General features: G+C 36.3%; 1 protein-coding gene across 1 annotated transcript in view; it reads right to left on the bottom strand.

The window, feature by feature from the left end:
- Nucleotides 1-17,126, bottom strand: part of POLN (DNA polymerase nu) — a gene marked incomplete at both ends in the record, with an annotated part of 90,428 nt that overhangs the window by 47,826 nt on the left and 25,476 nt on the right. Inside the window, 3 exons of the mRNA XM_084205111.1 lie at nt 3,081-3,195; nt 3,619-3,696; nt 5,212-5,269. Coding sequence (XP_084061237.1) covers nt 3,081-3,195; nt 3,619-3,696; nt 5,212-5,269 — 251 coding nt within the window. The remainder of the gene's footprint in view (nt 1-3,080; nt 3,196-3,618; nt 3,697-5,211; nt 5,270-17,126) is intronic.

A 17,126-nucleotide genomic window follows, 5' to 3' on the forward strand; every position in this document is an offset into this window, starting at 1 on the left:
ATTCCATATGAATGATGTTTAGCAGAAATATGGATCCAACAGGGTTCCAAGAGAAATGCATCTCTAAGGCACCAGAGATAGGCTGAGTCACAGCACAGAACACCAAACCAAATTCTGAAAGGAAAGCTTTTATACATAGGAGATCTTAATTTAATCAGGAACTCACAGAGTTCACCACTTTGCAGAAACTGCCCACCCATGTGTATTTCCTGCCAAATGCTATAAAAAGCCTGTGAAAGTTTTTAAAAAGGTTGGATTTCAGATTGAAGGCTTTAGTCTGAAGGGCATAGAAGGAACGGAGTCATGTTTCAGTGAAGAAGCCATGAAGTTTAGAAAAAATAAGTGAATAAACTGATACAAAACTTGGCTCGACTCAGGAGTGTGGCTCAGATTTCTATCCAATAATGTATTCTTCTCTATTTATGATTTAATATTTATCAGACTAAGGATTTTTAGATACAGAAAACCTGCCAAAAGATACCACCTGACATGCATTCAGAAGCTGATATGCCACTAGATACCAACACTAACCAAATTTGTTGTCCTTGGAGGGGGAGCTTCAGAAACTAATCCATTCTTTATAGATCTTGTAGAGAAAAAACTTTCTTTTGTAAAGGTTTTTCCAATTGTACAAAATATGTTACGAAAGATTTACAAATAGTAACAACATGCAATTCCTTCAAACAGAACAAAACTTTTGCTATGCCCATTGGTGTATCAGTTGCACAGATTTTAAAGGATTAAGACCCAGAGAAAACCAGATGACCAAGAAGAGATAAAAGACTTGTTGTTTGTTTTGTTCTTCTCATAACTGATTCTAATACCAGTCAGTAGAATCAACTACAATAAAGTCAATTGACCAATTTTTGGCTCTAATGATTTTATTTATGAATAGCAAACTATGAAAGATGAATAAATATCTGGAATGAGAAAGCATTTGTGAAGCCTGTAATTTTATATCTTCTTTTTGGTGCCAAAGAAATTAAGGACAACATTCAAAAATCCAAGATGAGTTCAGCAGGAACTGACCCAACAGGAGGAATTCAGTTTGTCAGAACAAATCCAAATGTCCACATTTAAGCTGGCCACCCCAGACCTACTTTGTTCTCAATGGTGAGAACTGAGAACTCAAAACTTTTATTGTGCAATTGATCTTAATACACAGGGCATATCAGCAGTCTGCCAAATGAATCTCTCCAAGTATGTGACAGATGTCCAAGGTTAGACGAGATTAAACACGCCCTTTGTGTTTCTGTGATTCATAAGTCATCTAACAGATTCAATAGAAAGTTTCTTCCAAGCATTAGCTTTACTGAAGCTTGAGAGTAGAGTCAGCAGAATCATTATGTAATGATTTTGTAGACACGCCATGACAATTCTGTCTAATAAAAATATTTGCCTGTAATATTTCATTTAATTTAAAGTTACCTTGTAAGAACTGCAAGAGGTTGACGGCTGCCAAGAGCTGTGAGATTGCTGAATAGAATGGTATTCTGGAGCAGTGCCCAGAGCTGAGACAAAATTTGACTCATCTTCATGCATACATTTCCAATAAATCATCAAACTAAAATAAGGATTTAACTCTGTCATGAGGTTCTAGCAATATTGTTTTAGAGCTAAGAATTGATTACAGTATCAAGAGAAGCTTCTAAGAAACTCTGAAAGAAAGGTGATCTTTCCATAGATATATTCAGTGGAATGTTTGTGGTCTGGAGTTTTGTTCTCCCAGAATGCACATGTCTCAAGCACTGATTCAGCTGTTGGTAGCAGAATAAATATAATGTGAGCTCCATTTTGTTTCTTTGTACAAATTCAGAGCATATTAACAAATATGTCCCAGCCCTGGATGTGTTCAAGGCCACTTTGAATAGGGCTTGGAGCAACCTGGGATAGAGGAAGGTGTCCCTGCCACTGGAAGGGGAACTGGAACCTGGTGGTCTTTAAGGTGCCTTCCAACCTAAAGCATTCTAGGATTCTAAGATTCTGTGAACTACGGAAGTGTGTAGGAAATACCATGTTTAGAAGACTATGCCTGCAAAAATTTAGAAACTGTAGGATGAGAATTGAGCTCAATCCATCATAGGTATTTTTGTTTCATTTTCAGCTAACAATCATCCAACTAAAATGGAGATGAAAAGACAAAAGAGAGGGGGAGAAAAAGAGAAATTAAGCAAATTGCATAAAATTTACAGGAACTTCATTCTGTTCAAACAGCTTTATGCTACAGCATTCTATTCAATCTTTTTCTGACCTATCAGTTGAAACCTCAAGTTTCTTGACATCAATCCTGGCACTTATTGAATGCTCATGCACTTTTGAGTACAACGGAGTCTCAGTCTCAAGTGAGAATTTTAGGCATTACCATGATATAAACAACAATATAAAATACCTTCAACAGCTAAGTGACTAATATTCTATATTTTTTGATAGTTAATATTTTAATTGGCATACTGAAGAGATCAGTAAATAATTCTATAGATATGGAGATTTAAAAAACCTACCTTTTTTTAAATGATTGGGGTAGCACTTTTTCCAAATCATTCCAGAATATGGAAACACTAAACCCTATTAGTCCCAAAGAAATCCCATAAGCTCTAGTCTCTGTTTCTCAACTATATGCAATTTGATTCCAATACTTCTATTGAATATCTAAGTAAATTTCAAAATCCAATACTTCTATTGAATATCTAAGTAAATTTCAAAAATGCTTGTACTTCTACTGAGAAAAGCTGCTCTGTTTTTTCAGATGGATAAACTCTCCAAGTGCTGCTCTGGATTTTTTAAAGAATTGGTTAAAAATAATAAAAGGAGGAAGCTATCAGCAACCACTGCTCACAATATATTATTGCATCAGCTTTAGCCACAAGGCTCATACTGGTCAGTTGGATTGAAGCATTTTGATATGTAGAGAACAGAAGGCTCAAAAAGACAGAAGGAAATTCATAGTGTTAAAATGGTATGAACAATAGATACTGTAACAAAATACTGTCTTTTGTTATCATTATGCAGTAATACAATAGCTTAGGTTATTCTTATTATTTTGTCTAATTACTATTAAAATATGCAACATTTAATCTTACCACTGAGAAGCCAGTGTAGTAAAGATATCAGTGATTTCAGGTTCTTGGAACAGTTTCAGAAGTTCTGGTTCAGATGATAAGTCAGCCAGGATCCTTAACTCAATATGGGAAAAGTCTAGAAAACAGTGTTAAAATGCATCTATTGCTCTAAAATAAAAACATACCTGCCTTTTAACCAGACTATCCCAAATTAAAATGTAAGCCTGGAGTATTCAATCATTTCTTCATTCTCAAAAAAGGCAGATGCCTGTAAGAAGCTCATCCTGAAGAGGCTATATTCCAGCTATGGATCACAAAATGTCTCAATCCTTCATTATCTTCATGTGTCAATTAATCTTATTAACTGTTTCTACTCACAAGGCTAAAACATCATCCACTTCCAAAGCATAATAAGGAACACACATCATATAACAATATTAATTGTTACTAAGGGATTTGACAGCCTTGTAAAATATGTCATCAAAAGGAGAGGGGAAAAAGACATGACAGAATGTGACTATTAATATGTATGAGAATAATAATTCACTCTCTCTCTTACCTGCTGCTAAAAATGTACATCCTTTTTTTGAAACAAACAGTGTTCTTGGGGAAATAGTTATTATGTCCTCTTCTTTTCCTAGAGAGGAGATACACATTTAAATCCCAAACACCAGTTCAAAAATACTGTGTTGCAAACCATAGAAGTTTTTATACCAAATACACAGCCAACACCACAGAAATGGCAGTGTAAGCAAACTAGCAGAGCACAAACTGCCAGCATTGCAATTATTTCACTACATCAGTCATGTACAACTTTACCTCCACCATTCTTGCAGTACTGCTCACTTCCTTTCTCAAATCCAAACCTTTTCCTAAACACAAGCTATCAAATACATACAATAACTAACATTATTCACAGATCATTTAATAAAGGATACACTCATAAAGAAGGGTCTACAAAAATAAGTAAAAATAAGTATTTTTGGATTTTTGAACGTGCTGCAGCAATGTGTGAATAACCAAATTCTAAGTTACAGATGGTAGGAGAATATAACATTGAGAACATACAGCTGTCATAGGCATCCAAATGGTAATGACAGAAATCCCCAATAATACCATGAAACACTAACACAAGGTACTAGAACCTGAATGCATTCCCTGGGGAATATCACTTGACATAGTGTAGGGAGGGATGGTGGTTTGAAATGCAAATTCTGCAAATGCAGAATCTGGTCAGCGTAAAAATGAAGAAAATAGAAAAAAATGTGTCTTGATACAGGAAAAACTTAGAAATACATTTTTAAGAAGCATATAAGACGATTAACAAAGTCTCCAGAAAGTTTCATGTTTTACAGTTATGCCCAGCACCTCAGGTTTATGCTGCCCCTGCTGACACAGTTTTTAATAGCAACTTTTAAAAAATACTTAGGAAAATGACTCATGTAGACAAAATAAAACTGTAAAAATTTAACATTATCTTCCCTAGCCTCCTGTTTAGTGACCTGTATTATTTCCAACACAGGGAGTGAAAAGCTGTGAAAAGGCAAAGCTTGCCCTTAGCAGAGAAACATTGAGCAGAACTGCCCAGCTGTGGCTGCAGGCATTCCAGGAGGAGAATGTGTGTTCCAAAATCTCTCTCATATTTGAGTCTGCTACTGTGGGTTTCTCTCTTTATCACTTGGCTCATGCTTTTCTAGACTTCCCTTTGATGCTCTCTGAACCATCTGCCTTAAATCATCTGCCTTAACACATCTGTTATCAAAAACAACACATCTGACTAACTACTGGTGTTTAGTTGTGAGTATGATTAAAATGGCCCAGCTTAAACATTGACTCAGGCAAAGACTTATGTGCTAAACATACAAAATCATCCCTAGGATATTTAAGGTATTTAAGATGCATAATTTCATTTGGAAAAAGTGAGGGAAACAAAAAAAATCTAAAAGCTTGTAACTATTTAAATCAGTGCTGAAAGACCAAATATTTTTTCAGGAAAAACCAGAAAAAGTAATTGGTTTAAATGCTAATGTATAAAAGGCATTGATCATCTGATATTTAATGCTGGACCTATCAGCTTGCTTCAAAATATAATACCACTCAGTAAAATAGTTAGATAAAACTGCCTTTTCCTCTTAATAAAAACACAGTTTACCTTTTATGTACTGTTTCTTTGTAATTGTAACTGGATGTTTGGAGATACCTTGAATGTTCTACAAACAGGAAGAATAAAAATGCTTAGTAAGTGCAAATTTATCAAAATATGTTTAGGAACAGTTTATTACCAGCATTAGTCATACTAATAACAAGTTTTTCCCTTATAATAAGAAAGATTAACCACTTCGCCTTCCAAAGGAATTTTCACACTCTGCATCTGTATACACTTTTGAACATTTACTCTTCCATGAAAATTGGAAGGTTCGAAGAAAAAATACTCACTTGTGGCCATTTCAAAGCCTAATCTCTGGATGCACCATAGAAGATAATTAGTAATCCAATAAAAAAGAATTTTCTTCCTGTTTTAACTTGTGTCTTTTAGTTATGTTGCATTACTTCTGAGAAAAGAACATGTGCGAATCTTGCCTGCAGGCTAAAGAAACTGAATATTCTTCAGCCTCTTGGACTTTTTCTAGTATCTATTCCTACTTTTTTGAAATGCATAACAAAATAAATAAGGAACCATTTATTGTCTACAGTACATCAGTCCAGGTTAAAAACTTGAGCTACTTTTATCAACCAACAAGCAGGTCTAGGATCAGCAGCAGATTTTTTTTTCTAAGATCTGGGTTCATACACCTCTGGTAAAGCATCAAAGATGCACATGACAGCTCCTTTCTGTTATTTAGTGTCATTATGCCCCTTTATCTAGAAAAGCAACACATGACAAGAGAATGTGTATCAAGCTCTGATTTTGTCATTCCATGTAATTAATTTGCAAGTGGTTCAGGAATTAGAGGAACATACTAATATTATGCAATACTGAAAGCTCAGAGTGGGAATAGTACTATATCATTTCCAGATCAGAATGATCATTTTCTATGCAATTTTCAACACAAAATTGTTATTTTAAACTTAAGAGGGATGTAACCAGACAGCAAAAACCATTGAAATCTAAAACAGAAGCAAAAGAACAAAACCCCCAAACCACAACTGTACCATTCCTAGCATCAGTACCACCCTTAAAGACATACAATTAAATGTATTCAAGTGGAACACCTGCCACAGCACCCTACAGAGAGAGACAGGAAAATACCACACAAAATATAGAATATTTTCACAGCATCATGGGTAAAAACTAGCAACACTGCTCTCAGTCCATCAATACCCAGAAGAAACACTTGCCAACTGGAATATTTTATTCTTTAGCTTCTAGAAACAGTTAAAAACACAGTTGTAGCAATGCTTATGGTAATGCATATTTTAAAGTCATTTTTTGAAGTCTGTACACAAAACTAACACTCCCATTGGCAGCTATTGATTTCCACTAATGAGAAGCTGGGGAGAAGTAGTGCTCATTCATATGAATAATATGCAGTCCAAGTGGCCATGGAATCTAGTAGATCCTCAGAAACTCAGAAAATGTAGTCCTTTATTATGTACCTGGACATGAATGAATGTGGGAGCCTAATTTTACATACATGAAAATATTTTTTAACTCTGATTTACAGAACCATTCTAACAGAGGATGGAGAGGGGCTTTTCATGTCACAATGGTATTGTGACATGTACTTACTCAGGTAATTTCCAGCACAGGTTAAAATTGTTAATAGTTACTCTCACTGATACTTTTCCTTGTCTCATTAGCTTCAAAATCCTGAACAAAGTGAATTTTAAAAAAAAGTATTTCAAAATCTATCAACAATGTAAAAATCAATCACTACATTCCTATCTTGTTTACATTGAAGGCATATGAACAAAGTCTACCTTAAACTCAATTTTAAGTGTTATTAATAATTCTGGAAAACACCAGTAAGTAACAAGTGCAAAATGTCTCTTCACTTGTAAATTAGTTAACACCTCATAATTTGACTAGATCTTCAGAAAAGAGGTAACTCAAGAAACATGAGAGTTGTAGTGTTCATCTTTAAACTATTGGAATAGTTTAGCACATCCCTCTCATCTAATTTTAGATTAATTAATTTTAGGCAAGTTGCTGGTTTAAACAAGCTGTGTACAATCCCTCTACAGCCAGGGATTCTATGTCTACTGGCTGTAGAGGGTAGAATCTGCAGCCAGGACAGGAATCTCCAGGGGATAGTTCAACCTATGTGTATAAGACACCTACTGAGAAGTTGTCCTAAGGTTCCCCTGAGGGTGAGGTATTCTAATATTTAGATCAAATTTTATGAAATTAATTTACTCCAGATACTTAAAGGAATAGAGAAATAACAAGACTATCTCACAAGAGTCTTCCAAATATCAAGGTTTCCTCTGCTTGAGTCAGGTGACTGTTTTACTATATCAAAAGTGGAAAATTAATGTGGCTTGGGCACATGATCACCACCACTTTGGGCTACATAATACAGCCTGTAGTTTTGTTTTTATCTGTACATTTCAAGTCTTTCTGCAAAAACTTCACAGATCATCCAATCTGAGATGTGAATGTTATCCCTTATTGTTAGAAAAAGGTATCCACATCTTGTTAGAACTTACAGAGAAACAAAATTGCCCTTACTGAAAAATCATGTTCCAACAGTCAAGAAGGAATGCTTGAAAAGGTGTGGTGGAAAAGCTGGTTGTGGAAGTTAACTATTATAATACCTCTATTCATTGTTTCTGAGTGAGGGTAAATAAAACCAAGATTAAGCTATTCTAGTAGATAATTAACAAGAAAATACTAGCATTATTTTTTTAAAAATTAAAAACATAAAAACAACACTGTTATCCAAAATTAGCTTCCAACTGATAGAAGGATAGATGAAGCCAAAATCCCCAATTCAATATGTCTGAAAGGCTGTGATGATCAGGGGAGATTTCTGAAGAAAGCAGCTGTCACTCTTATCCTCCACAAGGATAAGAAGGAAGATGCAGAAAACTACAGGCCAATGAGCTTCTCCTCAGTTCCCAGGAAGATGATGGCACAAATAAACCTAGAAAACATCTGCAAACATATTAAAGTCAAGTAGATGATCTGGGGTAGTCACCATGGATTTAGAATGGGGAAATCATGTTTAACCAGTGACACCTTGTGCAATGCAGTAAGCAGCTCTGTGGATGCAGGGAGAGCAGCAGATGTTGTTTACCTTGACTCCAGCAAGGCTTTCAAAACACTCACTCATAAAAGCCTCAGAGAAGCTGCTGAAGTACAAGTTAGATAAGTGGAGAGTGAGGTGGACTGAAACCCAGCTGAACTGCAGGGCCAAAGGGCTTTGGTGAGTGGCACAAAGACCAGCTCGAGGTCAGTCACTGCTGGAGCAGCCCAGGGGCAAATAAGGCCCAACAGCCCCATCTACGACCTGGATAACAGGACTGCTGCAACCTCAGCAAGACAGTGGGCAATCCAAAACCCTGAGCAGTGCTTGACATGGCAGATGAGAGATTCAGAGGGACCTCAGGCATCTGGAGACACAGGCTGTCAGGGTCCCACAGGGTTCACAGTCTGGAAAGCAGCTCTGCAGAACACAACCTGTGGATCATGGTGAAGAACAAGCTGAACATGAGCCAGCAATGAGCTTTGTACTCAACTCAGGAAGGCCAACAGCATCCTGGGCTGCATCAGGAAGAGCATCACCAGCAGGGCAAGAGACTGATCCTTGTCCTCTGCTCAGGATGCCTGATGGGAGCATGTAAAGAAGATGAAGCCAGGTTCTTCTCACTGTCTCACTGATGCCCAATGACAGGATAAGAGGTGACAATCAGAAACTATTACAGGAAATTCCATTTGAATGTAAGAAAAACTTTTCTGTGGTGTCAATGGTCAAACACTGGAACAGGCTGCCCAGAGAAGCTCCAAAACCTCTACCCTTGGAGATTCTCAAATCCTCAATAGACAATCTCCAGCAGTCCTGGCAAAGAGGCTCAGAACTGATGGACTCTGGGTATCTGTCTTAAAGCCTCACAAACACAGCTTCAAGCCTTAACAAATGATGCTCTAATCCATAAGGAAAGTCACTATATGCATGGAGAGCAGAATTATCAATGAAACAATACCTAATCAAAATCAAACAAGCAGTTTCCCAATTTTATGAGTTTCTTCTTGGCCAGTTCAACTCTGTTGAGCTTTTTATTTCTGGTATCCAAAATTCTGCATCTTCATTTGCCACTGATATTTTCATTCATTTCTAGATTAAAACCAGTATATTATTTCAGTTCTTTCCAAGGACTACAATATACAGACATATATTGGATAAATTACCTTTGAAGTCAGTGAAGTTAGATTTCACCTAATCACAGAGACAGGTGGTGCATTTTAATTATTTCTTACTCTACATCAGGTAGGGTTGTTGTTAGTATTTCCTACTCTGATTCCCCTTTCAGTTTTTTATATGGATTCAGCTAACCCCTACATCTCTCCTCCTCCCTATTTACATTATTAATAGCATAAATCATTATTTTGAAAAAGTAACCTCAGTCAACCCCAGTGACTCTCAGAATACACATCTATGTCTGTATACAAAGGCATCAATGGTTATAAGCACTTTTTTTTTTACTGGAAAATGGCTCATTAATCTGTAACTACCCAGATCTCCATTCTAAACCTCTATAGAACATGTCATTCTGAAGCCCTGCAAAGTGCAGGGAGGGGAACAAAGCAATGTAACAGGTAGTTACTGAAATAAATAGGAATGCACAGAGGTGACTGCTGACTGTTCTGTGGGCATTTGATTCTGACTAATTCCCTCCCTGTTCTAAGACCTTACTTAAAAATAAGAACAGAGACAAAACTTACTACTAAGATAAGAATATCCATTCATAAATGTATACAGGAGGGGTGTGTCACAAGGGAAGTTAAAAAATAGCCAAGAAGTTAGACCAAACAGAAGGAAGGAGTTAGACAGGTAAAGTTATCATGTACATATCCTTTGATGTAGTGACCAATCCACCTGCTGTTAGAGGCACAGTGCCAAACACCAGAGCAAAATAAAGGAATTAATTATTGTTTTACAGTGGCTACCAGTGCCAACAAATAGCAAAAGCTAGTTGAATTTCTTGTAAATAATCAAATTTACTGGGACTGTGATCTTGTAAGATTTAATAGCTCTAATAGATGCTGCTTCAGGAAACCAATTATTTCCTCACATTTGAGAAATACAGAGATTTTCTTTTCCATTTGAAAAATGTTCAGAGCAGCAAAATCCTAGTTTCTCTCATGAAATGTAGCACTCCAGCAAAAACTAAAGCATTACAAGTCAAAAGTTCCTGTGATTTCTCTTAGCAACTTCTCCAGAAAGTTTATTAGAATAATTAGGCCACAACTATTCTCTTTGAACACCAACTCAGCTCTACACAATGAAACACAAAGTAAGCTTTTAAATCCACAGCATCTGTTTGATGACTAGCATTGTAGCACTTTTAGAGCAGAAGTAAGACTTTGGTCTGTAAGACCAGACTTCATTACAATGCTAATAGATAGGTGGATGAAAACTCCTCTGAGCTTTGAGCTTTACATTACAAACTTCTAACTGCTTTTTTTTTTAAATTTCTAATTGACTTTTTTTTTTTTTTTTAATTCTTGTTATTCTTTACTGTTCCCTCTGGTTTATTTGCTTCTTCAAAATTTTCTCACTCCTTTTCCATCTTTTTCAGTTGTCTTTCCTTGTTCTACATGGGATCACACAATGTAAGCACAGGTTCAGTGAACTGCTTCCTTAACCATCAACACTTCACTTGCTCCATTGTTAAAGGCCAAAAGTATTGGAGAACTAGGAAGGAGAACTAGACCCTGCCTAGAAGAGCATCTTTGCAATGCAGAATGAAAAGACTGAGTCCTGAGGGCATCAAACTCACTCAATTTATCTGGCACCTCCAAAGCTGGAGGCAACTCACTCAAGAGAAATTACACTGCAAAAATAATTTTAAAAAACCTTTTGGAAAATTGCCACATATAATTATTGCCCACATTAGCATCAATTTATAGTTCTAAAGGAATAAACAGCTATCTTCTGTGACTTCTATATGAAAAACAATTTCAAGACAGTCTGAAGATTTAATTTTTAAAATATGGCATGTATCTCAATAAACACAGAAAATAGGAAAGTCACCATAGCAATGCCAGCTGTGGTATGCCAGCAATGGTATGGATGGGTACATGCATTCCTTAGCAAATCCTGACTTGTCTGCAATCGCCATCTAGTGGCTTGTGGAAAATTAAGCACATCTATTTTCCTTGTCAAAGGAAATCATCCAGACTTCTAGAGAAGGATTCCTTCATTTTTGCTACTAGTTTGCACTTTTCAGCAGAGAACAATCAATCGAAGGTAAGGCACTACCCCTCTTGCCTTACCAGCAGCAAAGAATTATCAAGGTTTTTAGACATCAGACAAGTGGGAAACTTAGAAGTTTTTCATCCCATTCCCACAAGCTTAATCAGCTTTGAAAGATGTGAACACAAGGAAGGAAAAAAGAGCAACCAAAATTCGTGACTTCTTACTTCAGAGAGTAGGCTCTAAGAATAGTGTGTTTGATTTCCTACAACTAATTATCTTTCTGACATATTCCTTGGAATTCAGACCTGGCAATGATCTCAGGTAATAAAGATTTAGCAGCACATGAAAAAGTTTTTCATTATTTTTAAAATGAAAAAAAATTTACTCACTGATTTTTGATTAAAATCTGTGTTCTGTAAAAAATTTTCACCTTTGCACAGCAAGTAAGGAGGTTTGTATATACACAGTTCTTTGCATCTTTCAAGAGAAAAAGACTGTTTTTGTTTCCCATATTTAAACTGACTACATTTTATTACTTATTTAATTTCATTTGCCTGAAAGAAAAATATACACAGAATACCAGGTCTATTACACTAATATTCATTAATATGGGAAGCTCAAACTCTGGGATGAACCCCAAGGAGACACAACTTGGTTTTGGTGAAAAAAACCAATGCTAAGGCATAGAGAACTCCTTGAATGGCAGCTGGAGATAGTAAATATTGTATAGTTTTAGATGAGCTGCATATTATAGCTTTAAAGCAAACTGTGTCAAGGGAATATTGTCCAAAGGTACAAATACCAGGCCTCTAAACACACAAAAAATGGCAAGATTTCCAGGCTGGAGCATTTACTGTTAAAAGAAAAGATGGAACAGTTGTTTTATGAAAAGGGTAAAATTTAGCGTCTCAAACAAGATTGTTCCACACACTGAGGAATTTGCTGAGCATATGTTAGCAGGGAATTCCTCTTAAGAGGCTGTGAACAGGAGGCTGGTTGAAGGAGTTAAGGAGACCTAAGTAAGTAATGTCTCTCTGCTTCCAGTGAGGAAAGGACTGTTCCTAACTTTACAGAAGTGGTCCTTAACTCTAAGTTCCCAAGAGTCAGAGCCAGTGGATGATCATGCTGGGACAGGAGAACTATGGATAGCAAGGCCATGGGGGTGACAGCAAGATGACCCCTGTCCTATTCTGTCTTCAGCAGCCCTTATACAAACCACTGCTTTTTTCCCACTGTTGTTCCCAACTTGAGAGAGCACATCCATATCCAAAACTCTGCACAAAGTTTCCTCAGGAAACAAAGAATTGGCAAATTTTCCACTTTTTGACACAGAAATAAAAATAATTGTCAGCAGATGAATATAATAGGAATGTAGAGCTACTGAGATAATTTTCCTGAATTTCTTTGGAATGCCAGTGATGAAGCTTTAGAAAATCATTGCTGTGTGAAAACTGGTCCATCCAAGACAAGAAGTCTCTTTCAATCTGTCTAACTTTTGAGCTTTCCCTATAAACCATTTTTTTATCATTCTTCATTTCTGCTCTTGTCAGATGTCTCAGATATTTTAATTTTTTCTTAGATACAAATTGGAAGACGATTGTACAGTAGAACACTACATAGCAAAATAAACATTTAAATACTTTTGCTATGTTAAAACATAATGAAATCTATGCTGAGATTGAGTTAAGACTGTATTTTGTCCTTGCAAACAGGAATTTAGCAGTCAGAGAAATATAGTAACACTTCCCCCTTTTGAGAGCTTGTAAGACAAGACAATTTGTGTGTCTGAGATTTTTATTTTAAATGTCCTGTCAGAACATAAGTCTTCAAGCTCTGAGTAATTTCTACAGTGTATATCTAAAACTCCCTCTAATGGAGTGCTTCATATGAAAAACAAAAAAAAAACCATCAGGCAGAATTTCTAAAATCTTAATCAATTCACAAGAAGTTCCAACAGAAAACTTAATAACAAATAGACACATATATTTAACATAAAGATCACATACATATTTGTGCACATTGCTGAAGATTCAGTCTGAGCAACTGTCTTATGGATGAGGACAGTAAAAATTACCTCAGCAGGACATGGGCTGCATGAAACCCCTGAGAGCTTACAGAGGTCCAGTGACTGTGACCAGTGGGGACATCAGGGGATGCTGCACATGCCAGCCTCAGGCACACGAGAAGTGCCCAGATAGGAGGTGAAATGTGAATGGATAAACAGCAGCAGAACAAAGACTATGACAGACTACCAGTGAATGACACTAATTGTTTCTTGCAAGGTAAACTCCATGCTAATATTGCTCTTAAACTATTCTCAGATTACATGGCAGACTTAATAAAATTCCAAGAAACACCCCGAAGTGCGTAGATTAACTCATGTAACAGAATACTTCCAGTAATAGATATTGCTATAATTACTTTACTTTAAAACACCTTTGAATTTGTAAGGTAGTGAAAGCTACATTAATCAAAACAGGCTTTTTAGCAAGGATGATTCTAATTTTGATTCTTGTTAGCTCTGTGCTCCAATCACGTTCATATTATAGAGAAAAATAACCTGGCAGTAGCAGTGGTTTTATTCCAAGCTGAATTTCTAAAACATGATCATAGCTTTGGCTTTTACCTGGAGCATTCCCAAAAGATCACTGGCAAAGGCCATTTAAAGGATAAAATTAATCAGCATATAATCAACAACCTTAGCAGTGCCCACTCAATAGCAGAAAATGCTCAAGTGCTGACAATTTAATTTATACATACTGGATTGAAATATATTATCTTCTAATTTTAAAGAAACAAGTGGAAGTATGCAGTGCTGTCATCTCTCAAGCACAGGAAGATTTTAGTGGAACATTTTTTCCCCATTTCTACAAATCTAAGCTTCTGTGAGAATTTCTTTGGCCAGAAACTAAAGGACAGTGAAGAAAGATTTCAGCCTCCATAGTAGAATATTTCATAATGTGCTTAAAATATTCTGGCTGATTTTTTTTCAAGTTGTATAGAATCTTTCCTTTTTGAGCATCCAGTTTTAATTGCTCTGTTTATTTCTGTGCTTATGTTTAGCTTGTAGAAGAAATAATGACAGACTACCTTATCCTGCATAAACAAAATGCAAGTATCTTTTATGCTATTACTGCAAGGAAGCAGATTTATACCAGCTGCACATTACCTTTCTTAAAATAACACACAGAACAATTATACATGCAAAGATGATCCCAAACAGAAGAGGACAGGATTGGACTGTTTGTTTTAAAGAATGACAGCCCAGATGATGCTACAAGCTTTAGTGAGCCAAGTTGTGCTATAAAATGTTGTCCATGTATTGGATACTCCCACTCACCATGAGGTAAATGAATCCATACAAATCAGGAGCATTACAACACAGAATGCCAAAGATGTGCATATATCATAGAAAAGGACACTGTAGTCCAGATGCTGAGAGAGCAAAGAGCAAATCTTGTTTCTGCAGTTGGGTAATAAACCAAGACAATGATGTTCTGGAGCATCAGATATGAGTGTTACAATGTGACCAACAGTGACTTTCCACACTATAGTTTTCACACTAATACCTAAGAACTTTCTATTGCAATGTTAAGGTACTGTAAAATTTCATCCTGAAAATGTCATTGGACCAAAGTCTTGTCAACATGCCCATTCACTCATTTTTAATTACAATTTTCCTGTCATAGAACTTCAACTGTGATGACTGAGGAAGAGGAAATAGAGAATTTCTGTCTCCAATATTGTATATATAGTTTCTTGAAGCCTTCATTAAGATCTCTTTTAAAAAAAAACACTAAGCAACAACAAAAGAGACTACAAAAACATCATAACTCCACTCCTAAAATGAGATACTATTTTAGTGCTATTAGTGCAGTAATAACCACAATACAACTGACTCAAGAGTATTGGAATAAACATACTGAAAAGAAATATGGCACAAAAATATGTTCTGAATGCAAAGGATGCTCAGAGAACACCAATCAACCACAATAATCAGCAAGCACACTCTGGCTTTCTCTAACAACATATCAGCTCATCTGAGTGACAGGGGTTTGTACTGACTAGAAAATTCAACATTAAATTGCTTTAATTCAAAGGCCCAAGAAAGCAAAGACACATTCTCATAGCTGTTAAGACAACTCACACTTGTTATAAGCAAAGCCCACATTAGGGAATACTTACCAAAAACTGAGTTTGTTAGCCTAGATGACATTATAGAAGCTTTAGACAAGATGCTTTATATGAACCTGTAACGTGTCTGACATGTCTCTAGCCCCAGTGCTCTCCAAAAAACATACTTTAAAAAAAAAATAAAAAACACACTCCAAGATCAATGAAAAGGTAAGGACCATAACATTTGTTCATTTAAGTAAATAATCTTCTCTGTGGGACAGTGTATGAAAACAAGTTCACAAAAATCTTATTCCTATCAGTGCAGTTTCAAAAGCAGCCAAGGCCTTGGCTCATTTCTGGGGAGGGAGTTAAAAAAAAAAAAAGCAAAATGCAAGCATATCCCTGCTCCCAGACTTGGTGTCTGATTCCTGACATTGCACCAGCCTCTGCCAAACCTTCTAAAAGCTGTGAATGAAAGGGGCAGGGATAAAACAAAACTGTGCAGAATCTCATCACTATTGGAACACCTTGCAGAACATCCTGTTTCTGCTGGAATCCAATAGTGACCACAGACTCCAAACTTCCAGAAAGAATATTTATAGTAGCACACATCAGCCCGCAGCCTTAATAAGGCCTTGGACAAAATGCCTGAAATTTGGAGCTGTCACAACAGCTTTGGTAGTACAGTTCTGTCAGACCACCCTGCTGGGAGTGCACACGTGGGGATGGCAAGATGGAAAACCTACTGGGATTCTGCTACAAAAGGGAGACAAACAAGCAGCATCCCATCCACGCTGTCCAGAATCCTAAAACTATGCCAAAACCACATTTCCATTTTATCTAAGAGAAAATTAGAGAATTTTTCACTCCAAGAAAACAGCCCAGAGGGGAAATAACAGGGATACAGTATGGCTAATCAGAAATACTGGTTTGCTAAGTTAATTGAGAGAACAGACTCATTTTGGATGGCAATTGCTCAGAGGGGCCTCTACTTCAAGGGAGTCTCTCCCCTTAGAATGAAAACCAGATGCTAAATTCATTATTCATATTCCAAACACTACTTGCAACACTCACTTTCTAATAAACAAGCATAAAATTCTCTATTGTGCATTCACCACCAGAAAATCTTTTATCTGTTGAAGAGATTGATATACATGCAATATTTCAGGTTCTTTATGATCCTTCCTTAAGCATGTTAACATTCAATATGCCCTAATTAGTTTCCCTTTCAAATTACATTCTTGATTTCCAAATTATAGGCTAACATGTTTTTTTGACTGATAGGTTATATTATTTTATTTCTTTGTCTTCTTGGACAAGCTGTAAAAGCATTTTTCCTGAGGAAAAGCAGGAATGCTTTTTTTTTTTTCACTTTCTCCAAGAAGTGAAAATTTTTTATTTATCTTCAGCATAACTTTTTGTTACTAAAAGGAAGGATAGGCTCCCTGAAGCCCACCACTTTATGCTTTTCAATTTAATGATACAAACATCTTCTGAAGTAGAGAAGCATAAACTCATTAGTAGCATTTCAGTTCTCTCTGCTGCAAAAGCCTGGAGGAAAGTAACCTTAATACAGAATATCTGATTC

The sequence above is a fragment of the Fringilla coelebs genome (genome assembly GCF_963513975.1).
Source record: "Fringilla coelebs genome assembly, chromosome: 4".
Taxonomy (NCBI): domain Eukaryota; kingdom Metazoa; phylum Chordata; class Aves; order Passeriformes; family Fringillidae; genus Fringilla; species Fringilla coelebs.